Source organism: Enhydra lutris, unplaced genomic scaffold, assembly GCF_002288905.1.
Source record: "Enhydra lutris kenyoni isolate GAN:26980312 unplaced genomic scaffold, ASM228890v2 scaffoldscaffold40, whole genome shotgun sequence".
Lineage (NCBI taxonomy): Eukaryota > Metazoa > Chordata > Mammalia > Carnivora > Mustelidae > Enhydra > Enhydra lutris.
Genome location: NW_019154124.1, coordinates 650,564 through 676,259, shown reverse-complemented (window position 1 = coordinate 676,259; position 25,696 = coordinate 650,564). Strand labels below are relative to the sequence as shown.

The following is a 25,696-nucleotide window of genomic DNA, read 5'->3' as shown; positions in this document are numbered from 1 at the left end:
TTTAAAAAAAAAAAAAAAAAGAGTGGCACATGAATTTCTGCTTGCATTCAATTGGCCAAAGAAAGGCACACGAGGTCAGTAGAGCCTGGGGTATAGAATCTCCGATGGGGAGAGGTGCTATAGGAGGGAAGCAGGAATGTTTTGCAAACAGTAATGCCATCTACCATACTGTTTCATGACTTTGCATCATTCATGAAGAGATCAGACCACTTAGGTGACTAATCTTTTAGTTGTATTGTAGAAGCACATCTTGGTCTTGGAGAAGGGGGTTCCTGGATCTCTAGATAGAGCTGTAACTTGTGTAATTAGCACAGAGGTATTTGGAGAATGCTGAACTTTAGGGGTGAGTATACTTCTTTTCCGAGAAGAGACCCGGAAACATGCTTATTCATTATGAGGTGATGAGGAAATGCTAAAGTCAGTTTATTAGATACTTTCTTTGGTGGAAAGCAATTCCTCTTTAGGAAACACATTTTTCCTGTCTTGTTTACACGTTCTGGTTACGAACTCTCTGGGGAGCTTTCAGGAAATGGATTCCTGGTTCAGGAGTAATGACAAGAGTTGGAGAGGTTTTCTCCAGGGCCCAGCAAAGGAACCAGCCTTCAGGTTATCACTGAGACCCTTCTTGATGTGGTTGGCATCCTGTCTTCTGTCTTTAATTCTATAAATTGCATTCTTCTTTATTTCATTCATTTCTGAATGAAATAAAGCTCTTTTGTAATATTGATAACATCAAGAATTGCTTCTCATTTCACTTTCTCTTCATGTCTTCATCAGAACAAATGTCTTCAGTTAAGACACTATTTCTCAGAGAAACAGTTGCCCAGTGGTGGGGGTGGCATGGTGGTCTTAGGTGAGCTCTGATTTAACACAAAACTCTCTTCTCTCTAGGGATGGTGAAGTTGGAGAAAGGCTCCTTTAACCCTCCTCCAGGATGAACCCCCTGCAAGAAGACATGGAGAACGCTCTCACAGGGAGCCAGAGCTCTCACGCTTCTTTGCGCGATGTTCATTCCATCAACCCCACACACCTCATGGCCAGGATCGAGTCTTATGAAGGAAGGGAAAAGAAAGGGATATCTGATGTCAGGAGGACTTTCTGTTTGTTTGTCACCTTTGACCTCTTATTTGTAACATTACTCTGGATAATAGAGTTAAATGTAAGTGGTTTTCCCCATGACTCTACATAAGAATTGTTTCGAGACACAAGAAACAATTTTCTTATTTTTCTCATCATTTCTTTCTTATTTAGTGAATACTGTCTTTTTTCCAGAGGGAGTAATATTGCTCTTTTCCAGCTGATTTTGACTTTTCTTGTTCTGTACTGTCATGTTTTAAAGCAGAGCTCATTCATTTAAAACTCACTTTGGAATTTGAATTCATGGTATTTTGCTCTACATCAGGAGTTAGCAAACTATAGCCTGGGGCCCAAATTCAGCTGGCCTGTTTTTATAAAGTTTTATTGGAACACAGCCCTGCCCTTACTGTTTGTCTATTGTTTATGGCTGGCTTTTGTGCTAAGTGGTTGAGTTGAATATTGGGCCACAAAGGCAAAAGTATTTATTTCCTGGCCCTTTTCTTGCCTCTGGAATATATTTTAGATGTTACATCTACTTTTCTAATCCCCATGTTTAAGATTTTCCATACATTAATCTTTACTTTTTCACAAAGAGATTATTAATATTTTATTGAAAAAATGTTCTAGAAACATTCGGAGGTTTGTCCCCTTCTCCTCAAGTCTTTGCGGTTATATTGCCAAATAAAATTATCTAGACCAGTAAGTACTGTCCAATGGCAATATAATGTAAGCCTCATAGATGATTAAGTTCTCTAGTTGCTATATTAATAAATGTAAAAATAAACAGATAAAATACATTTTAATAATATATTTTATTTAACCCAATATGTCTGTTTCCCCCCAAAGCCTTGGCTCTGTTTACATTCCTTACCAACAAATAGGTAACTCTTCCAGAATGCTTCCCTCACAGGGAAGAATTGTTTAGAATCAAACAAGCCAGTGATAGGACACAGTAATTTAGAGTATCTCTTTTTATTATTTGTTCCACATGTATACATTAAAGACAATATTTAAATTAATGTATTTTTCAAAGGAGTAACATGTTTTCCAAAATTGAAAACTAGTTTCGAATCTAATCCATCATTTAACAGGAAAGCACAGTAGCAGTTTTCAGGGAGCTCACGTAAAAGTTATTTTAATAACAGCACAAAATCAAAGTATATGTTGATTTACCACTAATATCACTCCCTGCTTTTAAGTGATGGAAATCATGGGGGTAGAACTGTGGTGGGGTTCATGGATCACACTCTCACTTTCCCCCTTTCTTACTGCTTCAACGAAATTGAAATGGAAGTGAAGTGGACTGCACACTGTTCTGTACATCAGAGGGGATCAGTGTTCATCTGTGTGCAACATGTTATAAATGAAAAATCACCAGACCTAGCAATTAAGAAATAAAAATTTCTATTAAATTTTTTATTGAAATATAATGAACAGTGTTATCACAGTTTCAGGTATACAACATGAGTCAACATTCCTCTGCATTACTCAGGGCCTGTAATCAGTGTGGTCATCATCTGTCTCCAAGGAACCTTATTGCTATCTTGCTGACTGTATTTCCTGTGCTGTACTTTTTATCTCTGTGATTTACTTACTTCCTAACTGGAAGTTTATACCTCTTAATCCCCTCTATCTGTTTCACTCATCACCCTACCCAACTTCTCCTCTGGCAACCATCAGTTTGTTCTCTGTATTTAAGAGTCTGCTTTTTGGTTGTCTCTTTTTACTTTTTGAAGATTTTATTTATTTATTTGAAAGAGAGAGACATAGAGAAAGAAGGAACACAAGCAGTGGGAATGGGAGACAGAGAAGCAGGCCTCCTATGGAGCAGGGAGCCCAATGTGGCGCTCGATCCCAGGACTCGGGGATCATGACCTGAGCTGAAGGCAAAGGCTTAATGACTAAGCCATCCAGGCACCCCTGTTTGTCTCTTTTTTTGTTTGTTCATTTGTCTTATTTCTTAAATTTCTCATGTGAGTGAGATCACTTAGTATTTGTCTTTCTCTGAGTGACTTAATTTCACTTAGCATATAATAACCTCTAGGTTCATCCACATTGTTGCAGATGGCAGGATCACATTCTTTTTTACGGCTAATACTCCGTGCGTGCGCGCGCGTGTGTGTATATAACATATCCATTCATCTGCTGATAGACATATCCATATCTTGGCTATTGTACAGTGCTGCAGTAAACACAGGAACATATATATCTTTTCAAATTGCCCCAGTTGTAAAATAAAAAGATCATACAAGACTATATGATCTTGGGGTGTCTGGGTGGCTCAGTGGGTTAAGACTCTGCCTTTGGCTCAGGTCATGATCTCAGGGTCCTGGGATCAAGCCCCATGTTGGGCTCTCTGCTCAAGGGGGAGTCTCCTTCCCCCCCACACCCGCCTACTTGTGATCTCTCTCTCTGTCAAATAAAATCTTAAAAAAAAAGAATATATGATCTTTAGGATAGCACATCTTGTCTTTTATTAGCAAGCTTTTATTTTTTTATTTTTAAATTTTTTTTAAACATTCAATTTCTAGTTCTGTTTGTTTTAGTTGTCAGTCTTGACCTGGGTTTTTCACTACATACCCTCCCTTTACTTTTGTGGTCTGTCTATAACTCTCTAATCACTCAAATACGTTGTTCTTTTTTCATATCTATACATTTACTGAGTCCCAGGGCATAGGCTTCAGATTCAGGTATGGCAAGTTCCACAGAAAAATCATATGAGAATTGAAGTTTAGCTGAGGAGATGGAACGCATATACTGACTTGTGGCGTTGGTTTTGAAAAGAGAAAAGAAATCGCACAAACGTTGTTTAGGTCGTAATGGAACCCAGCTGTACTATGCAATTATAACCATAACCAAAATATTTTGTCTTCATATGTGACTTCCACATTAGCTGATTTTCCTCCTTGCTTCAAGGAAACAAGATGCCGAGGCCAAAAATGAAGACGTATCCTTGATTAACTTGGGTGTTTGTTTTGTATTTCTCACACTCCATCCAGTTGAAAAGTAAGCTCTGTCAGATCTGCCTGCTAAATGTATCCAAAATGTGACCTCTCCTCTCCATTTCTACAGTTGCCCCCTCAACCCAGCCGGTGCTATTGCTCCTCCAAGCTACTGTACCAGAGGCCCAACTGGTTTGTCTGCTTCCACCCTTGCCCTCCTAGTACCCATTTTCCTCATGGAAGCCAGAGGAATATTTCTTTATTTCTTCATTTTAAAGATTTTATTTATTTATTTAACAGAGACACACAGCAAGAGAGGGAACACAAGCAGGGGCAGTGGGAGAGGGAGAAGTAGGCTTCCCACTGAGCAGGGATCCCTATGTCTGGCTTGATCCTAGGACTCTGGGATCATGACCTGAGCCAAAGACAGACACTTAATGAATGAGTCACCCTGGCGCCCTCTAGAGGGACTTTTAAAAGTAAAAACAAATCAGGTAGTTCTACTTTCTATTTATAACCCTTCAGAGCCCTAGCAGGGCACTTTGAATAAAAATTGCCTAACTTGGCTTGTATAGCTCCTGTCCAGACTTCCTTCCCCACTCTCTGTTCCCAGCCTACCCAGATCATCCCAGACTTGCCTCCTGGTCTCACAATGGAATAAGCTGCGTTCAGTCTTGGACCTTCATATGAGTTGTTCCTTCTACACGAAATGGTTCATTTCTTTTATCTTGATGCAGAGTCTGACTGCTTATCATGCTGGTGTCTGTCAGTTTAAATATCACCACAGGGAAGACTTCCATTTACCACCGGTCCCAGAGCAGTCAACCGTTACTCATTCTGTCTGTCCCGCTCTCCTGCTTTGTTCTCTGTAGAGCACTTATTTTCTTGTTTGTCATCTCCTTGCTAGAATGTAAGTTCCAGAAAGACAGAGATACGGTTTTGTTTACTAAAGAATTTATTGTATTTAGGATCATACTTGACAATAAGTGTTCAGCAAATACTTGGTGAATTGATAAAGATCTTGTGGCAGTGGTTTACCAGTTGGATTATGTTAGGGACAGATTGGCTCTGAAGCTATGAAAGGAATCCCATGTAAGGTAGTAGGAATAGAAAGGAAAAAACTGATTTGAGAGACATGCTCATAAAAAATAAGTATGCTGGGACGCCTGGGTGGCTCAGTGGGTTAAGCCGCTGCCTTCGGCTCAGGTCATGATCTCAGGGTCCTGGGATCAAGTCCCCAATCGGGCTCTCTGCTCAGCAGGGAGCCTGCTTCCCTCTCTCTCTCTCTCTGCCTGCCTCTGTCTACTGTGATCTCTCTCTGTCAAATAAATAAATAAAATCTTATAAAAAAAATAAGTATGCTGATAGACTTACGGATATGCTGATTTTATTATCCCTCGTGTCCAGAAACGACTCTTAAGATTTCTAATGATGGAAGGTAGAAGAAGGGGCGAGCTCTATCAGAACTGTGAGAAGAGGTTCCATATGAAAAGATGAGTCTATGGGGCACATTTTGAGACAAAGATTTTGAAATAAGGAATTTAGAGTACAAGTTGGAGCTAGAGATGTAGATTTTAGATTTCTCTATTTAAAGGTAACACAAAATCAGAGTCTTTTATTATTATTTTTTAAAGATTTATTTATTTTATAGAGGGAAAGAGTGGGAGAGCACAAGTGGGGGGAGGGGCAGAGTGAGAGGGAGAATCCCAAGCAGACTCCATGCTGGGGGTGGAGCCCGATGTGGGGAGCCGAAACCAAGAGTTGATTGCTTAACTGACTGAGCCCCCAGGTGACCCCTTCCCCCAGTCAGGGTCTTTTAAAGTACAGATGTCATAGAAACCCTTTTTCTACTGGCTGTTTATTAAAGACTGTATCAGCAGGTTCATTGCTGTTCTCTCAGCTAGGAGGGTAGTCTCTGTGCCTTAGAGAACCCCTCTTTGCTATAAATCATTTGGAATAATCATTTTTTTAAAGATTTTATTTATTTGAGAGAGAGAGACAGTGAGAGAGAGAGCATGAGAGGGGAGGTCAGCAGAAGAAGCAGACTCCCCATGGAGCTGGGAGCCTGATGCAGAACCAAATCCTAGGACTCTGGGATCATGACCTGAGCTGAAGGCAGCCGCCCAACCAACTGAGCCACCCAGGTGCCCTGGAATAATCATTTTTTTAATATTTTAGATAGTGCTAAGTTTTCTTAATCTGGAGAGAAACAGTGAGAAGACTACATTGGTTTTCTCTTTGCTCCCAAGTTTTCCATTCTATTTTTTTGTAAAGATCTGTGTTCAACCAGGTCAGTAGGCAACTGCAGAAATTATGCAGAAATCTAAACCTCCTTAAGGGAGTTTTAAAGTACCCAATGGTGTTTATGGCATACTTTCATTTGAATAACAAATGCAAATACTTTTAAAGTTTTCCAAGCCAAGAGGATCCTTTTTCTTTGTTGGAACTTTAACTCCAGTTTGACCAGTTAGCAAACCTTGCAAAGATGTTCCCTATTAATTTTCTCCCCCTTTATCCAGGTCTTGGGTCCACCGCCCTTCACTTTGTCCTTTTTCAGATCATGTCCATCAGTTTGCGAGGACAAACAATGTCTGTACTCCAGACTGGAAATGGGAATTTACGTCATGTTTCCTAATCCATGGGCCCTGACAATTCTAGTGTCTGCTTGGGTGCTGCCTTAACTGTCAGACACACATTCCATTACTTGATTTAAAAAAAAAAAATGTTTTCTGTAAGTGTAATATGTAGAGTTCTGAACTTGCTCACTTAAAAGTCATCTTGATAGGAGAATTGGGAGAGGACAGAAAGTTTGTCATCTTAGGTCTGATTTTCATCATTTAACTGTAACTTCTACACATATGGTTATAGTCTAGTCTGTCCCTCATTTCATTATCTATCAAATTAAATATCTATATGAAAGTTGATGAGAGTGCAGGATTTTCAAATGCCAGGGAGAGGATCTATACTTCTATCTCGTGTCATTGACCTTTGCTAAGATCAGAGGAGCTGTTGGCCTTCCAGGAGCTGAAACAGTGGAGTGTGGTCAGAGAGGGCAGAACTGGATGAATGTGAATTGTCTTCCTTAAAATTATACATTGGTTTGATTGAAGACTTTATCTTAGAAGAGAAAAAGGATCATTTTTTTAACATTTTTAGTTTGCCAAAGTAGGAATGACAAGGCATGGTTTCTCATTATGCATATGCATTTGTCGAATGAATGAATGAAGAATTGAAATGGGAAATGCTCTTCTGGCATTTTTCTGTCTGAGTTAGGAGTGTTTTGTTCCTCCTATTTCAACATTCCAGGGTTCTGAGAAGGTAGGCAGAAGAGTGCTTACAATACCTTACTTGTATGTTTTCTTGTATTGTTTTCCCACATGAATCTCATTTTTACTTCTCACTCTGCTTCCCAGGTGAATGGAGGCATTGAGAACACATTAGAGAAGGAGGTGGTGCAGTATGACTACTACTCCTCTTATTTTGATATATTTGTAAGTATTTCCTGTTTTACTTTTCATTTCAGATATGATTCATCTGTAACCCCCAGGCAAATTTCCTCTGATTTCTATGCCATTCTCTTTCCCTCACTGCAACACTGGCCTTCCTTTCCCCTCAGTTTCTGGCCCAGTCAGTGCACTTGTGCTCTCTTTATAAGGAATTGTCTGGTCACAGGAAAGGAGGACATGATTAATGAGAGATAAGAAAAGGCAGCAGAAGGAGCCATTCTGCTTTTCTTGGAGGAGAGCCTTCATTCTTTTCATAGAAGCCAGCGACATACCCTAATCACTAACAGGAAAATTCCCCATTTTATATAATAACACGAAGAAAATGCCATTCCTTTTCTGCCTTGAGATAGATTTGTGAGTGTACTTTTGATAATAATGATACTATGTTACATTTTTCTGTAATTGGAGTTCTTGAGGAAAGTGAACTGTTGGTAATCCTGGGCAACACCAGCCAGTTGGAGAATTGCAAAGATTCAATTCTCTGTCGATGAGGCCTTCATTTCATTCAAAGGAATGCTTACAGTCTTTCTAGGACACGCTGTGACTCTCACTGGGCTTGGTATACCTCCCTGGTATTTCTTTATAGTCGATGGTCTAAGTAAATCAGATCCTAACGTTGTGTTAGATGCAGTGTGGGCAATATTCACAGTGAATTCTTCTAAATTCATTTTACCTACTTGTTTTATTACTTTTAGAATTGTTATGCGTAATGGTTAGGAAGAGCAGGACACTTAAAGTCAGAAAAAACCTGGGTTTGATTCACAGCACTATCACTGTTTGTATGTCTTTTAATATATTGGGTCTAAACTTCAGTTTTTTTGTATGTATGTGTGTATGTTTTTTTTGTATGTAAAATGTGATCATCCTAGTTCTGAAAAATAAATGAAATAATGCATGGAAAACATTTTCCCAATGAGCAATGAGCTCAGAGAACCATCCTCAATCACTACCATCATCATTATTTTTGGTTGAGAATTTTAATAATTGAGTAATTATATTTTTGGTGGTTTTCAAACTACACTAGAAAGGCTTTTTTGTTGTTTTATTTCTGAAGGGACCTGCAGAAGTGTGTATGGAGAAGGAGGTAGGACTCCTAATAAGTAGAGGTTAGGGTTCCCTTTCATCAGCCTTGTGTAACCCAAGTAGTTTTGTTTTAATCTGTACGGTCTGTTTCCAATAAGATTATGTTGAACGGGTGTTTGGTTGCTACAGAATATTTAGAGAACCGCTAATATAATTTAATCCCCTCATTTTTCCAGATGAGGAAATTGAGTTTCTTTGGTGCAGTGTCTCGACCCACCCCAGGTCATTGAAGTTGGGGGCAGAGCATGTTGGATCCCATTTCTTTCTCCTAAAACTATTGACATAAAGTAGCAAGATTGATTTCTCTTTTTTTCTCTTCTTTCTCTTGCTGAATTTATCTTAAAATAGCCTCAGCCAGGAAACCAGGCTAATCCACCAGCCAGATCTCTGAGGGTTGTCTGTCCTTTATGCTTGAGAAGTCAGTGGTAATGGCCAAATAGGCAGGGCCCATTAGTTTAGACTGGAAGGACTGGCATGTCTGGCCTGGGAAATGGACACAGCCTCCAGGAAACCTTGGGGCCTGGGAGACTTTGAGATAGAGGACTCATGAAGACTTCCCTTTTTGCCAAACCCAGAAAGCAGGGATAGAGCTGGAATTAATAGAGAAGCTAAACAGTTTGCAGACTGTTGGAAAACACATTTTTAATGAAAACAGCAAATTAAAAACAAAACGTAACTTGTGACCTTCATTTACGGAAAAGAATTGTAGTGTAGTTCTCTGGTCAGTGGCCTCGAAAAGACTGTTAGCCTCCAGCCTTTCAGCAGAATTGATTAGTGAGGAACTTTTGGCAGACCCCTGTCCTCAGGCACTACTCAAGAGTCACCTGACTTCTCCCTGCTCACAGTAGGCATGCCTTCCAAAGGGAAAATGGGTAAAATCTTATTCTATGTGTATTTCTTGCATGATGAGAATTATGAAGACAGCTGTGATGTAGAGTCTGGCCGCTGGGGTTCAAGTCCCGGCTTCCCCTCTAAGGAGTTGTGTGACCTTGTACAATTTTTCTACCATCTTATGTGTATAATGGGATTAAGATAGTAACTGATGCATGGGGTTGTTAAGGAAGGGATTACATGGGATAATAATACACATAAAGGGTTTCACAAAAGTCCCAGAGCCACCCTGAATAACCGGGTGGTAGCTACTTGGATAGAACTGTCCCAATACCCCCATAACCTAGAGCTTTACAGTGGACTTTGCTAAGAACCTGGTATCTTCCAAAGGTGTTTATACCAGGAGTGGAAAAGTCAACTTTCAGAACATTTTCTCGTCTTAAAAGGATATCAGAAATATATGTGCACTCAAACAGAAAGGAAAAATAATACATGTAATTATATATTCTTGTGTTGCTAACGGGACATGAATTTGAATTCTCATTTGGGCAATACTGCATAGATTCTCAAGCAGAGATCCAAATACGGGTCTACAACCCAGTGCCCATCTTCAGTTAAATTGGAATAGTAAAGATGCTCTGGTGAGTTCTTCATAAAACTCAGTTATTTGATATTTGTTTCTCTTTTTCAAAACTTTGTCTTTTTTTTTCTCTTTTTCTTTTTTTTTTTATGTAGCTCTTGGCAGTTTTTCGATTTAAAGTGTTAATACTTGCATATGCTGTATGCAGACTGCGCCACTGGTGGGCCATAGCGGTGAGTATGTCTGTGTGGCTGGTTCATCCCGTCCAATGCTGGTGGCCAGGCCTGCTCACAACAGGGATAGGCTGGGAGAAATGCGCTTTTCCTCTGGGTTGAACTCTGGTAGCTTTTCCTGAGTCCCCTGCCTTCACCCTTCAGGAGGTTCATTGAGCTGGGGCTTCTTTCCAGTGGTGATGAGTAACTAGCTTCGTCTCGGTGGACACTGAGCCGGATGAGGAACATAGAGCCCCAGCAGTGATTCTTGGCCAAGCACCAGTGCACCCTCTACCTCATTTTGCAAATGAGTGGTGAAATCAGCACTGGTGCACAAAGATACTTAGAAAATTTCCCCTTTGGTTGAAACTGCTTAGTAATTTTTCATGACTTGCTCTCTGCTTATTTTGATAATTGGCTTCCTTGCTATTTTATCCCCTCCCTTCAATATTAAAGGGAAAAGTTCCATGCTCCTTTTTGTTGTTGCCTTCAGGCTTCTTGAAGGCAGTGACATTTTAATTTTTTTTTAAATATTTTATTTATTTTTTTGACAGAGAGAGACAGACATCACAAGTAGGCAGAGAGGCAGGCAGAGGGAGAAGGAGAAGCAGGCTCCCTGCTGAGCAGAGAGCCCGATGTGGGGCTCGATCCCAGGACCTTGAGACCATGACCTGAGCTGAAAGCAGAGGCTCAATCCACTGAGCCACCCAGGCGCCCGGGCAGTGGCATTTTTAAAGATTTATTTACTTTAGAGACAGAGAGAGAGAGAATGCAGGGAGGGGGGAGAGGGAGAGGGAGAACCTGAAGCAGATTCCCAGTTGAGCGCCGAGCTGGATGCGGGTCTTGATCTCTCAACCCTGAGATCAGGACCTGAGCTGAAACCAAGTGTCCGACACTTCACTGACTGAGCTACCCAGAAGCCCCGAAGGCAGTGGTGTTTTTGCTCGTCTCTGTTTCTTGCATCCGGCACGGAGCTTGGCACCTGCTCTTCACTGTCAGTAAATATTAACTGGTTAAAAGAAAAATTATAAGCCATTCTGCCTCAATTATTTTTGCCATTTTCACAGATGTCTGAATACTCACCCTTTGGAGCACTCTGATAAGGCAGGTGTATGGGGAGGAATGCTGAACTCCCCCAGCTGGAGAGACCTGCTTAGGAGTGCCTGTAGTCCTGCTCCTGGAGTGAGGCCTTGGGGTGTGTGTGGGGGCCCGCATGGCTTGCCCAGCTGGGGACAGACTCCCTTCTAAGAGGGACAGACTCCCTTCTAAGACACAGTCCACCAGGAGCTGCACTGGCCTGGGGCGTCTCTCCCGAGCACCCACAGTATCATAGGACTGACATCAGACATCAGCTGAGCCCCATGCTAATGTGTCTCAGCTGTAGGCTGACAGTATTAGCCAGACTTGATTCCCTTTCCTGAATACATTTTTGCTGATGATAAACTGCTGTGATTGTCCGTTCCCAGTTTTCTACAGCCGTCCCATTTAAGACGTTCTACTCCAGATCTCCTTAATGTACACTAGTGTTTGTCAGACGGTCAGTCTCAGTATTTGGTTCAGAGGAGAGAGTGACTTTCAGTGAATGTCTGAACTTTTTAGGAAGTATGTTCAATATCTATTTTAAATTTTTAAAATTTTTTTGAAGATTTTATTTATCAGAGAGGAAGAGAGAGAGAACACACAGCAGGAGGAGCAGCAGGCAGAGTGAGAGGGAGAAGCAGACTCCCCACTGAGCAGGGAGCCCGATGCGGGGCTTGATCCCAGGACCCTGGGATATAACTGAGCCGAAGGCAGACACTTAACTGAGTCACTCAGGCATCCCAAGTATCTTCAATATCTAAACCAAGTTATGAAGCGATGAATCATGATTAGCACATCCATTTGATTATTTTTGATTTTTTGTTTTAAAAACATTCGCAGTGAGGGATCAGGCAGCTGGAAGGAGGACTCACCTAGTACCTGAAAAGGTACTAAATGTCAGCCTATAAAGTTAATGAGTGTCGGAATGTAAAATGCCTCCTCTTCCAGATAGCTTACTTTGACTGGGGTGTGTGTGTACACACGCTGTGAATTGCTAACAAATACTGACTCTGCAGCTGTGTTAATACGTACAGAGCTTCACATTCGATGTCCCCCGACCCCCATGCTGTGAGTCGGGCTACTGTTGGCATCACTCCAGGAAGCTCTCCTGTTAACTAGGAATCCTAGTTGGTGGATAGAGAGACAAGGCCCAGGTCCTGGGGATGATCTCTGGGTCCCCAACCAGTAGGGGGAGCGCCGCCTCTGCATTTCAGGGGTCCCTTCTGTGGGGAGACTGCCTTTGCCTGTTGCACCTTGTCGGGGACGAAACTTAGTTTGCCAATACTCTAGCCTGCTAGACCCTGGGAGGAGGGAGAGCACCAGCAGCCAGGGAGGGATGGGACACCATGGAGAAGCCCACGTAGGCCCAGTGCATGTTCAGGAGCTAGAGACAGAGTGATGTGGGCAGGAGCCAGGCCTGGCAGAGCTTTTCCAGGCATTAGAAGCTTCTTGCTCAGACGGGTGTCTTGGGAGCAGCTGCCTTCCCAACGTCAAATGTCTAATTCAAATGGTGCTGGATTATGTGTCTTTCAGTTGACAACAGCAGTGACCAGTGCCTTTTTACTCGCAAAAGTGATCCTCTCAAAGGTACAGCCTCCCACGTTTTCTTACAATTATCGTCTATAATAGCGAAGCCTCGTTTTCCAGTGTGATCTCCCGGTAACTGCATGTCCCTCTCCTCGTCACGTCTGTCCTTCCAGCTTTTCTCCCAAGGGGCTTTCGGCTACGTGCTGCCCATCATTTCATTTCTCCTTGCCTGGATTGAGACGTGGTTCCTGGATTTCAAAGTCTTACCTCAAGAGGCAGAAGAGGAAAACAGTAAGTGTTTCGCCAGGTTAGTCTCCTGAGAGTGGTTAGGGAGCAGGCTAGAAGGAAGATTCTGGTAGTCATGATTTGAACAGAGCTTAGCTTTTTGCTAAGACTTCTTTTTAATGTAATGATAACAGCATTTTTTTTGGTTAACCTTACCAAGAAGCTCCCAGAATTGTGCCATCATCCCAGCAACTGAATTTCTTTTCCTCCAGGACTCCTGATAGTTCAGGATGCTTCAGAGAGAGCAGCGCTTATACCTGGTGGTCTTTCCGATGGTCAGTTTTATTCTCCTCCTGAATCTGAAGCAGGTAAAATAATGTGATTACCATTTGTGTTTTCATCCATCACTCAATAGCTTGGCCCTCCCTCCTTTTCCTTTACCCCCCTCTACTCTTAGAACCTGAGCAGACTTGAACACAGCAGGCATTGAGACATGGCCTTGCTATGGGACCTGTGGTGAGACCCAGAGTGTAAAATAAATGTAACCAAGGGCCACAGACCCTGTGATGTGCGATCTGCATCTCAGAAGACAGAGCAGGGGAGGGGGTCTTGATGCTCTCCTACTCCCTGTCATCCCCTCACCTGACCATCCTCCAGGACCCCCTGTGTAAGAGGGAGCAGTGTCTTCCAGGTTGCCCATGACAGAGACCAGAGCCTCCCTGGGGAGCTGCCCTTTCTCAGGCCTCCATCCCATCGGTCACCTGCCATTTCCATCCTCTGTGTTCCTGCCTCCTGTGTCTCCTGCTTTGTACCACGTCCTGTCTCCCCCACCTTCCATTCAGCTCTTTCTGCTGTGGTTCCTGCACCAGCTCTTGTCTCACTGCCTCAGTCAGCCTCTCCCCACCCCACCAGAGCACCATGGGACATAGAACACTGCATTGTTCCACGAGTTCCTCAATCCATTCTAGGAGCCTATTTCAGAGATGAGCAGATTGAGGCACAGGGAAGGGAGTAATTGTGCAAAGCCATATAAAGAGTGAGAAGGGGAGCTCACATTTGAACCCTGGCTCAGTGCTGGAGTCCACGCTCACAGCTAATCCATGTGGGGCCTCTCAGTATTTATGGAAAGGCTGCATTGATCCCATCTTCTTCTGTTCAAAATCCTTCAGTGGCAAAAAGGATAAAGGAAGTGATGGGTCCTTGGTCTAGCAGCAAGCACCATTTGACCTCACTTAGAGTTGTCCAACCTCCCCGTAGCATCTCCTTGTGTTCTCTTCTGAACTTTGCTAAAGACCTTATGTGCCTTAACCTTCAGGCCATTCGGCAGCGTGCTTTCTCTATCCTTCACACTGTTGCTCTGCAGTCCTACTCTCCACTCCCAGGAGAGAAGCCTTCTCCCACCCCACCCCCATCCCCTGGCTGCTGGGAGGTGTTCTCTGCATTTCCTTAGGAACTCTCCCCAACGTTGTCATGTGTGCTGGCTGCACTGCCCTCAGCACTGACCTGGACTGTTTCCACCACTGGGCTAGAAACCTGAGTTAGAGACTGCGTTATGTTATTCCCAGCATTGACCCTAAGTAAGTAATGAAACACACACACACGATAGTAAAGCAGATTCCAGGCAGAAAGACTCAAAGATCAGAGGGATGGCAATGGGACAGTGAGTCAGGGAAACCCTTAGTAACTTGATATTCTGGACTCTTGCTATTGGATCTAAAAGCAGATTAAACCATGAAAGCATAGAGTTAGATAAGATACAGATAAGAGCTAGCAGAAGATCTCTTTTTCAGCCAACAGTAACTGAAATAAGTGTTAAACTTCTGCTTACCTCATAAGAGAATTATTTCCTTGAGGTTTCTTTTTTTTTTGTCATAGGACTCCTTTTGAAAAAAGGAAGTTTACATTGTTGTTCGTGCTTTCATATAGATTTTCGTTTTCTAAGAGTAATAAACGTTTTTAGTAGTAATGTATTTACTTAGTTAGAAGTTCAGAGGACCAGAATAGTAACAGGAGGAATACCACTTAGACATTCTTCTTCAAGCTTTCTAGTTCTGAATCTATGGTTGTCTTCCTGCCTCTGACTTTTACCCCCACCTAGTGGTGGTTGGCAGCATTACCATTTCGTTGGATCAAGTTGCTGAGCTAGAACAAACAGTGTCAGGGTGTTGTGCTTTGTTCAAGACAAAATGCAGGTGAGTAGCAGGCAGAGAAGGAGTGTTCAAAGTGACTGACTTTACTGTATTATATTTTCATTGTCTGACCATCAAGTTAGGAAGTTATTAAAATTAAAACTATTATTGGAATAAGGTTCCTAGAACATAAGATTCGACTCTAAAGCACTGTGGGCTTTTTTGGCCAGTGGCTACAAATGAAACAGGACATCTGGGCTCCTGCTGCTCTGGGACGGATCCAGCTCTGATGGGCCCCTGGTGGAGGAGAGGGTGTCTGGGGACTGCTGGCCTTCTCCTGACTTTCTTTCTCTAGCACCTAGTGAGGCAACGGCACAGAGTAGATGGATAGCTGTGGAAGGAATGGATGAGAAGAGAAAGAAATCAAAGTCACCAAAAATTAAAATGTTAGCACTTTTCCTTGTAAAGGGATGGGTTGAGTTTTATTATCATAGAGATTTGGAAAATTAGCACCTTTTGTTAGATGTACTTTGAAGGGTTATAACTGCGGTGTGTTTGCCGCTTTGCGTATTGGTCTGTGTCCTGCTTCCCTGTGTATTCACTGGAAGGAACAAGGAACCACAATCCTCTGTCAGACAGTTGGGCTGAAGGTGTTATGTGGAGTCAGACAGCTGAAAAAAAGTGAACCGGTTGTGATGCTGAGAAAAAGGTAGCCACCTCGTAAATCATCAAAAGACTTAATTTGAAGAATAGTTCAGTTGCATAATACAATCTGTGGTAAGCAAATCTAGAGAAAGACACTGTAATTATAATTTTAAACTTTCTAATAGCAACCAGGCATACATGCTGGTTTGCCCTGGACAGTCTTGGCTGACTCCTGTGGTTCCATGTAGTTATTATTAGAACTCCTTTGATCTATTGGAAATGTTCTCGTTTAGATGATCAATTCTATAGTCACTCGATGTGCAATCAACAGATTTGAAACATAGTTTTTCTACTTTTTATTAAAAAGTTTGAAGTGTATTAAAACATCACCGCTGAAGATACCATCTAACCTTGATTTAAAAAAAAGAGTAGCTTTTTTTTTTTTAAGATTTTATTTATTTATTTATTTGACAGGTAGAGATCACAAGTAGGCAGAGAGGCAGGCAGAGAGAGAGAGGGAAGCAGGCTCCCTGCTGAGCAGAGAGCCCGATGCAGGGCTCGATCCCACGACCCTGAGATCATGACCTGAGCCGAAGGCAGCAGCTTTAACCCACTGAGCCACCCAGGTGCCCCCCCCAAAAAAGAGTAGCTTTAATGAGTTATAATTTGGAAAACATAAAATTGATCCATTGTAAATATGCAATTGCATGATTTTTAGTAAATTTATACTTTTAAGCCAATATCACAGTATAATTTTAGAGCACTTTTATCATCCAAAAATATTTTTTAACTAACCCTCACTCCTACTTCCAGTCCTAGATAAACCGCTGATCTACTTTCTGTCTTGAAAATATGCCCTTTTTGGACAATTAATATCAATATCATAGAATATGTAATTTTTGCATGTGGCTTCTTTTACTTAGTATAATGTTCTTGACAGCCATTCATGGTGTGGCATGTATAAGTAGTTCATTCCTTTATGTGACTTGATACTATTCCATTTTAGGGACATACAGTCTTTTCTTTATCAGTAGTTAGACATTGGAATTGTTGGCTATGTTTGCTATCATGACTAATCGTGCTATGAACTTTTATGTGCATGTCTTTCTGGGGACATTTGCTTTTATTTTTCTTAGATTCCTAGGAGAGGACTCACTGGGTATTAGGGCGAGTTTCTTTTCCTTTTTTTTTTTTTAATTTTTATTTATTTTTTAAATTTCTTTTCAGTGTTCCAGAATTCATGGTTTATGCACCACACCCAGTGCTCCATGCAATACATGCCCTCCCCACAATACCCACCACCAGGCTCAACCAAATTCCTAACCTCCTCCCCTCCAGAACTCTCAGTTAGTTCCTCAGAGTCCATAGTCTCTCATGGTTCGTCTCCCCCTCCAATTTCCTCCAACTCCCTTCTCCTCTCCATCTTCTCATGTTCTCCCTGATATTCCTTATGCTCCACAAATAAGCGAAACCATATGATAATTGATTCTTTTTCTGCTTGACTTATTTCTCTCAGCATAATCTCCTCCAGTCCCATCTAGGTTGATACAGAAGTTGGGTATTCATCCTTTTGATGGAGGCATAATACTCCGTAGTGTATATGGACCACATCTTCTTTATCCATTCGTCCGTTGAAGGGCATCTTGGTTCTTTCCACAGTTTGGCGACCGTGGCCATTGCTGTTCTAAACATTGGGGCACAGATTGGGGCCCTTCTTTTCACTACATCTGTATCTTTGGGATAAATACCCAGTAGTGCAATTGCTGGGTCATAGGGAAGCTCTATTTTTCATTTCTTAAGGAATCTCCACCCTGTTTTCCAAAGTGGATGCACCAACTTGCATTCCCACCAACAGTGTAAGAGGGTTCCCCTTTCTCCAAATCCTCTCCAACACTTGTTTACTGTCTTGTTAATTTTGGCCATTCTAAGTGGTGTAAGGTGGTATCTCAATGTGGTTTTGATTTGAATCTTAGGACGAGTTTCTGTTGAACTTTTCAAGTGATTGCTAAAGTGTTTTCCAAAGTGCTGTACCATGTCACGTTCCCTTTAGCAGTGTGTAAGGATTTGTTTTTCCATGTACTCTTCCATACCTGGCAGGGGCTTTTTGATTATGGTTATTCGAGCAGGTCTGAAGTGCTCTTTCCTTGTGGTTTTCATTTGCCCCTAAGGACTAATGGATGACCTTGAGAACCTTTTTATGAAGTTATTAATTAGTCATATGTCTTCTTTGGAGAAATGTCTATTTTACCACCTTTATTTTTTTTTTTTAAGTTATGTTGTGTGTCTCCTTATTGAATTGTAAAAGTTCCTTAGAAATTCTAGATAAAATAAATAAAAGTCCTTTTTCGGATAAAAGTCCTTTCAATGATGTACAAGTATTTCTTTCGTCGGCTTTAGACTTTTCATCTTCTTCATGGAACCTTTTGAAGCACATGTTTTGATTTTTGATGAAGTCTAGTTTATCAGAATATATTCTTTTATGGATAATGTGTTTGCAGCCATATCTAAGAACTTCTTGCCTTAGTCTTGTATCCTTCCTATGTTTTCTTCTAGAATATTTTATAGTGTTAGCTCTTCCACTAAGTTTATGGTCCATTGTGAATTAATTTTCATGTATGGAAAAGGTAGGGAATTAAGTTTATTCTTCTGCCTTCCAAATATCTGATTGTGGCAGTACAGTTTGTTGAACAGACTTTCCCTTCCTGCACCGAATTAACTCAGCACATCTGTCAAAAACCATTTAACCATAAATGTAAGGGTTTATTTCTGGACTCTCAGTTCTCTTTCACTGACCTGTATGCTCTCTTTGCACTGGCCTTACTCTGTAACTTAATCTTTCTGTAGCTTTGAAATCAGGTGCTGCAAGCCTGTGCTTGAAAGGCCCGCTGTGCTGTCCCCAGGACCTCATGTATCAGTGATGAAGCTTTCCGCACCCTCTGTGTGTGCGGCATCATCAGTCTCATCATCCAAATCAAATTTTGGGTGTGCCCCCCCAACTGCTTCTGTAGGGTGACCACATCAGTTCTCCAACTTTGTTCTTTTTCAACATTATTTTGTCTATTCTAGGTCTTTTGGGTCTTCATGTCAATTTTGGGTTGAGCTTGTTAATTTTTGTGAGTAAAGCCTACTACATTGGATTTATAGATGAATTTGGGAAGAATTGGCGTCACAATATTGAATCTTCTAATCCATGAACATGGACCCTCTCAGGATTTATTTAGATACCCTTTAATTTTTCTCTGCATTGTTTTGTAATTTTCAGCATATAAGTTTTGCTTTTCTTTTGTTAAGGTAATTCCTAAGCGTTTTATACTTTTTAGTTCTATAGTAAATGGAATTGTTTCCTTAATTTCATTTTCAGTTTTCCATGCTAGTATATAAAAATCTAACTGATATTTTGTATATGGAATGTGTACCTTGTGACAATGCTAAGCTTGTTCATGAGTTCTAATTTTGGTTTTGTGTACATGTAGATTCCATGGCGTTATCTACATACAAGATCATGTCATCTGTGGTTAAAGACTTTTTTACTTTTAATTTTCTTCTGTTAAATATATTTTATTTTTTTTTCTAGCCGCACTGTCTAGAACCGTAGTACCGTGTTAAATAGAAATATCAAGACCACACACCCTGTCTTGTTCCTGGTCTTTGGAGGGGGACGTGGTCAGTCTTTCAGCTTTAAGTATTAGCTTTAAGTATGATGTCAGCTGTGGGTTTTCACAGATGCCCTTGATCAGGTTGAAGAAGTTTGCTTTTATTCTTAGTGTGAGAGTTTTCCTCATGAATAAACATTAAACGTTTCACCTGCTTTATATGCATCTGTTGAATGATAGTATGGTTTTTATCCTATATTCAGTTGATATGATGACGCATATTAAGTACTATCTGTATATCACATCAACTGTTTATATATAAAGGATAAATCCGACTTGGTCATGTTGTATAATCCAGTAGTAGTTTTCTGGATTTGATTTGCTAATATTTTCCTGAGAATGTTTGTACCTATGTGTAGATATAAAACATATGCTCATGATAGTTTACCTTTTGGTCTATAATTCTCTTGTTATGTCCTTACCTTTAATATGCTGACCTCATAGAATACATTAGAAAGTCTTTCCAAACATACTATTTTCTGAATGAATTCTTCTTATGAGTGATTAATATTATTTCTCTTTTAAATGTTTGATAGATTCATCAATGAAACCATCTGGAACAAGAGTTACCTTTGTGAGAAGACTTCTAATTACTCATTCAGTTTCTTTACCTTTTATATATAGATGTATTGAGATTTTTTATTTCTTCTGGAGTCTTTGATAATTTGTGAATTTATAGGAATTCATAATTTTTTCTAAATTACTTAGTTGTTGACATAAATTATTCCTAATATCTTAATTCCTAATTATTTAATTATTCCTAATTAATCATTCCTAATATTTAATATTTAATTAATAATTTATTTAATATTCCTAATATTTTAATTTCTGCAGAATTGATAGTGATGTTCTTTTTTCCTAGTTTTGGTAATTTGTGTCTTCTCTCCTTCCCTCTTTGTAACTCTAGGTTAAGGTTTATCAAACTTTCTGATATTTTCAAAAAACCAGCTGGTTTACATTGGTATTTCTCTCTTGTTTTTCTGCATTCTATTTCAGTTATTTCCGTTCCAGTTTTTATTTCCCTTACTGTGTTTGGGAGATTTTAGCTTGCTCTTCTCTTCCATGTTGGAGTTTACATTTTTCTTCTTTTCTAATGTAGGTATTTAAAGCTATTTTCTTCTAGACATTTAGCAACCTCTTATGAGATTTGATGTATTATGTATTTATTTTCATGCACTCTTGGCTTTCAGAAGGTTGCCTATTAGGTGAATATATTTGTATATATATTAATTGGTATTCCTTTACTTTATTAGACTTATAGATTACTATTTCTCAATAATATTGGACGTGTTAGCCATAAGGGAGTTTGGGCCATTGTTTCTTCAAACATTTTTCCTGTTCTTTTTTTTCTTCTGCTCTATCTGGGAGTCCCATTCCATTAATGCTATCTCATTGGCCTCTGAGCTCTGTTCATTTTTTCTTCAGTCTTTTCCTCTGTTACTCAGCTTGGATAACATACAGTGCTATCTTCAGGTTCACAGATTATTTCTTCTGCCAATTTGAATATTTTCTTAAACTCCTCTAGAGAATACTTTACTTAAATTATTATATTTTTTCTATTCTACATTTTACTTCTAAAGAATCTTTTCTTTTTTATAATTTATTGCATCCTTTAGAATATCTGTGTGTTCATTTATTATTGTCATACTTTACTTCTTTAAACATGGCTTTCCATATTTTCTTGAACATATTTATAATAGCTGCTTTGAAGTCTTTGTCTGCTAAATAAAAAACCTGGACACACTCAGAGACAGTTTCTATTGAATTGTCAGGGTTTCCACCACCCAATTGTTGATTCTTTGCCTTTCTTTTTATTTTATTTTTTTTAATTGAAAAATATTTTGTGGAAAAAACATTGTAGCAACTCTAGAGTCTGACTTTTTTCCCCAAAAGGTTGCTTTTATTGTTCTTCTTTTGCTTAAAAAATTGCTTAGGCCAAATCTGTGAAATTATGTCCCCTGTAGTTTGTGTCTCTCAGTGGCTCTAGTCTGTTATTTTTAAGCCTAGCTCCCCAGGGACCACCTCTGTGTCTACATGGTTTAGTCATAGCCAGTGACTGGGTGGAGGTTGTGCTCAGGCACCTTGATAAGACTTCCAGCCTCTGTTACGTGAAATAAATTAGTTTGAAAAAGACAAATACCATATGGTTTCACTCATTTGTAGAACATAAGAAAGAAAAAAAGACAAAAAAACAGACTTTTAAATATAGAAAACAAACTTTTTACCAGAGTGGGAGGTAGGTAGGCAGATAGGTGAAATAGGTGAACGGGATTAAGAGTACATTTATTGGGATAAACACTGAGTAATGTTTGGGATTGGTGAATCACTATATTGTACATCTGAAACAAATATAGCAGTATACATTAATCATACTGGAAATTTAAATAAAGACCTCCATCTTCTGACAGATAGTTATGTGTTTATATTGAGTAGCATATTCAGATTTTAGGGAATTTCAAGTTTTCCTCTACTTGTACTATTTGCCGAGTCTTTTCACATCTCCTCTGCAATATATCCAAAGCCTCAGGGTCAAGCAGGAAGTGTGCGGCTGGTTTGGGCTCTTTTGAGTCTCTCTAAGCACACACACAGCTTCAGCCGAGCACATGCTTGCTGCAGGAGTGACCCCAGCCGCAGACCAGCAGAGCCCTGGGCCTTTCTGCTTACACACCACGCAGCTTGTCAGCTTACCTTCGCATCGCTGCCTTCCCAGATTAACCCAGCTCCTTACACTGTGTAATTATACTGCTAGTCCTCATGGGCCATCCTGTCTTAGAAAAGTCTTCATGCCCGTGGAGCTGGGTATTGGGAGGTGGTGAGGAATGGGCTCAGCTCCAGGCAAGAGCACTACTGTTGTTTCTGATCTGCAGTTTTTCAAGCAAAATCACTTCTGATTGTTGTGTATTTTGGACATTGCCCAACTGCTGAAATGGTTAATTTTGTTCATCGAGTCCAGTTTTATAGTTGCTTTTCAAGGAGATTTGTTAACTTCACTTGACCATAACAAGATGGCCTTGCTAGCATTTATTTTTAAATTTTGTAAAACATACATATTCTATGTTTTAATTAAAAGTTTGGCTTTATTTAGGACTCCCAAATAATTACCAGACAAGTCAGCTCTTGTGGCTCAAGTGCCATTTGTCTGACAGGTGGACAGTTAAGTCCAGAAGCAGGAAGACTTTGTATGACAATCTGCCTTAGACTCATTTCAAAGTGAGAAGGCATTTAGTCTGCCCCAGGGTGACTGTGATTTACAGCAATTCAATAGGATGAAAAGTGAAGCCTTCCAACCCCTATACCTTCATCTATGAGTGTTACCACAAGCTTAACCTGAGCCGTGTGACATTTATGAGGTTAAGACATAGGGTACAATTTTTTCTTAAGATTCTCTGCTATAACTGTCCTCTTGTACCAACTTAGTTCTTGGCTCTAATGAGGCAGACATTCTCAGAAGCAGAAATGTGCTGTTTGAGGTGTGGTATCTGACCAGAGGAAAGCAACAGTGAGGCAGGCTGCTCCTTTGTGTGTGAGTCGGCTCTATCCCTAACCTGCTACCTTGTCTTTCCACGGATCCCTTTTTGTGTTCCTTCCCTGACTGTGAGAGTATCACATGCTTTTATAAAAATGTGCACAGAACAGCAATCACAGAACCTGTCCTTCACTCTGTGCCACATCAGTGTAGACAGCAGTTTGTCCTTCTGCTGGTTTTGTGTTTGTAATTCCACATAATTTATTATTATGGGTACAAAGGGTATAAATAAAGGTATTTATTTAGACCCTTTTAAAAAAAATATATAATTTAAAAATTACAAAGTCAGCTTGTTGTACACATTTTGGAATATCCAGAAATGATTCTGTCCTCTGGTTATTTTCTTGTAGGCTTTCTGATTGGCACATATGTACTTGGGTTTTTATTTTTGTAATTATGATCCTATTGGATATAGTTCTTTTCATTATGTATTTGCTCTTACTTTATAAAATGTGCATTTTCCATGCTGTAATGAACTACATAATGCAAGTGGATATGAAATATTTTGTGGAAATAAAATAATTTTTAAACTTTTCTTCTAGCCTCAGGCGTCTAGATTTTTTTCCCTCATTTTTAGCAAAATCTACTTAATGAAAAACAAATATCACTTCGTTAGACATACTTCCTAAACAAATAATTCCAGAGTGAAATGGTGGGCTCGAATGTATGAATGATATAAGGTTCACCATTTTTTTCTCTCCTTCCCTTTTCCCTACCTTTTAGGATCTGAGGAAGAAGCTGAAGAAAAACAGGACAGCGAAAAACCACTTTTGGAACTATGAGTACTACTTTTGTTAAAGTAAGTGTTTGAAAGTAGAAGTGTAACAAAAAACTGGATCATTTCTTTGGGTACTTTCAAGGTCAAATTCAATAATATGAGTACAAATATATAGTCAGATTTATCCTAGTCACATGAATTTATAATTTTATTCATGTAAAATTTAACATTCTTTTGCATAGATGTGAATTTGTAAAGTATGAAAAATACCTCAGAGTTCAAATTTTTTTTTTGAGGTAAAATTGGCATATAACAGGTAAGTATCAGGTGTATAACATTAGAATTTGGTATTTGTATATGGTACAAATCACTACAGTGTGATCGCCATCTAACTAGTCTAGTTACCATCTACATTTCTACAGAATAAGGACGAGTTCATTATTGTTTACTTAGCCAGCATGTCTCCATGTCAGATGCTGTTCAGTTACAGGCCCTAATAACTGTGTGAGGGTAGCAGTTGGGATGGGATGTGGGGACCGAGTGTCTGTCTACATCTGAGCCTGTGGGCCTAGAATGGTGAGTGACCATCCCAGGCAGCACAGCAGGCAAGGGGCAGAACTGGGACTCAGGCCCGCCCAGTCTGGTACCAGGGTCCTCCTGGGCCCTGCACCCCGATGTCCCCCACATGTTGTGGAGCTTCTAAGATGAAAACGTGTGGTCCAATCAGAGCAGGAGGTGATGGGCCTCAATGTGGGGCCTGTTGTTCAGATCATCAAAGGGAATCACTTCCGCCTCAGAAATGCCAGCAAATAAACACAAAGTGAACTGTAGTAGCAGCAGCTTTGCCTAATTTTGTAAGGACAGAAGAAAGTGGTGGCTGACTCGGAGCTGCCGAGCAGCGGGAACAGGTGGGGACCGGCTACAGAGCAGCCTGGGCCAGTGAGTGGACCCTGTTTCTCCACCCCCAGCGCCCCCATATGCTCGAGACATGCTTTCTGCATCTGTGGTTGAGACGCAGCTGAGATGGGGCCCTGTGAATAGTAAAGCTTTAATATGCCTTATGATAAATTCTTGTGTGGTCACACCCAGGTCTTTTTGTATCTGTAACAGCCCGTCTTCAGCACACAGACTTTCTCATAAAAACATAAGGCAAAGCATAGCGCTTTACTTTGTAACACTGCAGCTCAAATATTTTTACGTTCTTCTCTTTTATTCCAAGTGTGAAAATTCATCACTGAAAGTCACTGGAGGAAAAAAAAAAAAAGGACCAGAGCTGGGGTCTTGCTATCGAAAGTTGAAGGTGACATCCACTGCTGACTTTAATGAACAGTTAATAAAGAATTTATTTATTGTAATACCTCATAGACATTGTACCAGGTCACATACATTTAGGACCTGCCTGTGGCTGGTAAGATAATGTGATGATCCATCCCGTGTCCAGTGAGACTGAGTCTGATCTGTTCATGAATAGTGGGAGCAAAGTCTTGTGCTATATTCCTGATCAAAAGACTTCTGAATATATTGGAATAACACTTTTTTAGTAAGCAAAATATCTTTTTATTTGATCCGCAATTTGGAATTTTTTGTTTCATGTCTCAGATTTCTTTTGTATTTCTTTTTTAACATCCAACATTTCCCTTGTGTTTTTTAACTCACGCTTATGCGCTCTTTGTACAGTTTTAAAAAGTAATAAATACCAACATATCAAAATGGTTCATTTTATTTTTCTTGTTTTTCATCATGTATTTGGCTTGCAGTATTGCAATTACCAAAGGGGGCCAGGAGGGAATGTGAGCACATGTATAGGGTAACCAGACATTTTTGTATTGTTTTCATTATGAAATAGCATCTTTCTTATCAAAAAAGTGTGAGACTCTTATTTTGAATCCACAGTCTGAATCATTGCCATCATTCTCCTTGTGTGACTAATTTGCATTAAAATAAACTAAATTATATTGTGAA

At 40.1% G+C, this 25,696-nt stretch overlaps 1 protein-coding gene across 1 annotated transcript in view; it reads left to right on the top strand.

Moving 5' to 3' along the window:
• The window catches only part of LOC111155323 (STARD3 N-terminal like), a 52,359-nt gene extending 26,663 nt beyond the window's left edge, over positions 1 to 25,696 (top strand). The window contains exons 2-9 of the mRNA XM_022515464.1: positions 892 to 1,159; positions 7,433 to 7,510; positions 10,175 to 10,252; positions 12,845 to 12,898; positions 13,012 to 13,129; positions 13,336 to 13,431; positions 23,740 to 23,815; positions 24,954 to 25,696. Of these exons, the coding sequence (XP_022371172.1) occupies positions 935 to 1,159; positions 7,433 to 7,510; positions 10,175 to 10,252; positions 12,845 to 12,898; positions 13,012 to 13,129; positions 13,336 to 13,431; positions 23,740 to 23,798 (708 nt within the window). The 5' untranslated portion in view covers positions 892 to 934 and the 3' untranslated portion in view covers positions 23,799 to 23,815; positions 24,954 to 25,696. The remainder of the gene's footprint in view (positions 1 to 891; positions 1,160 to 7,432; positions 7,511 to 10,174; positions 10,253 to 12,844; positions 12,899 to 13,011; positions 13,130 to 13,335; positions 13,432 to 23,739; positions 23,816 to 24,953) is intronic.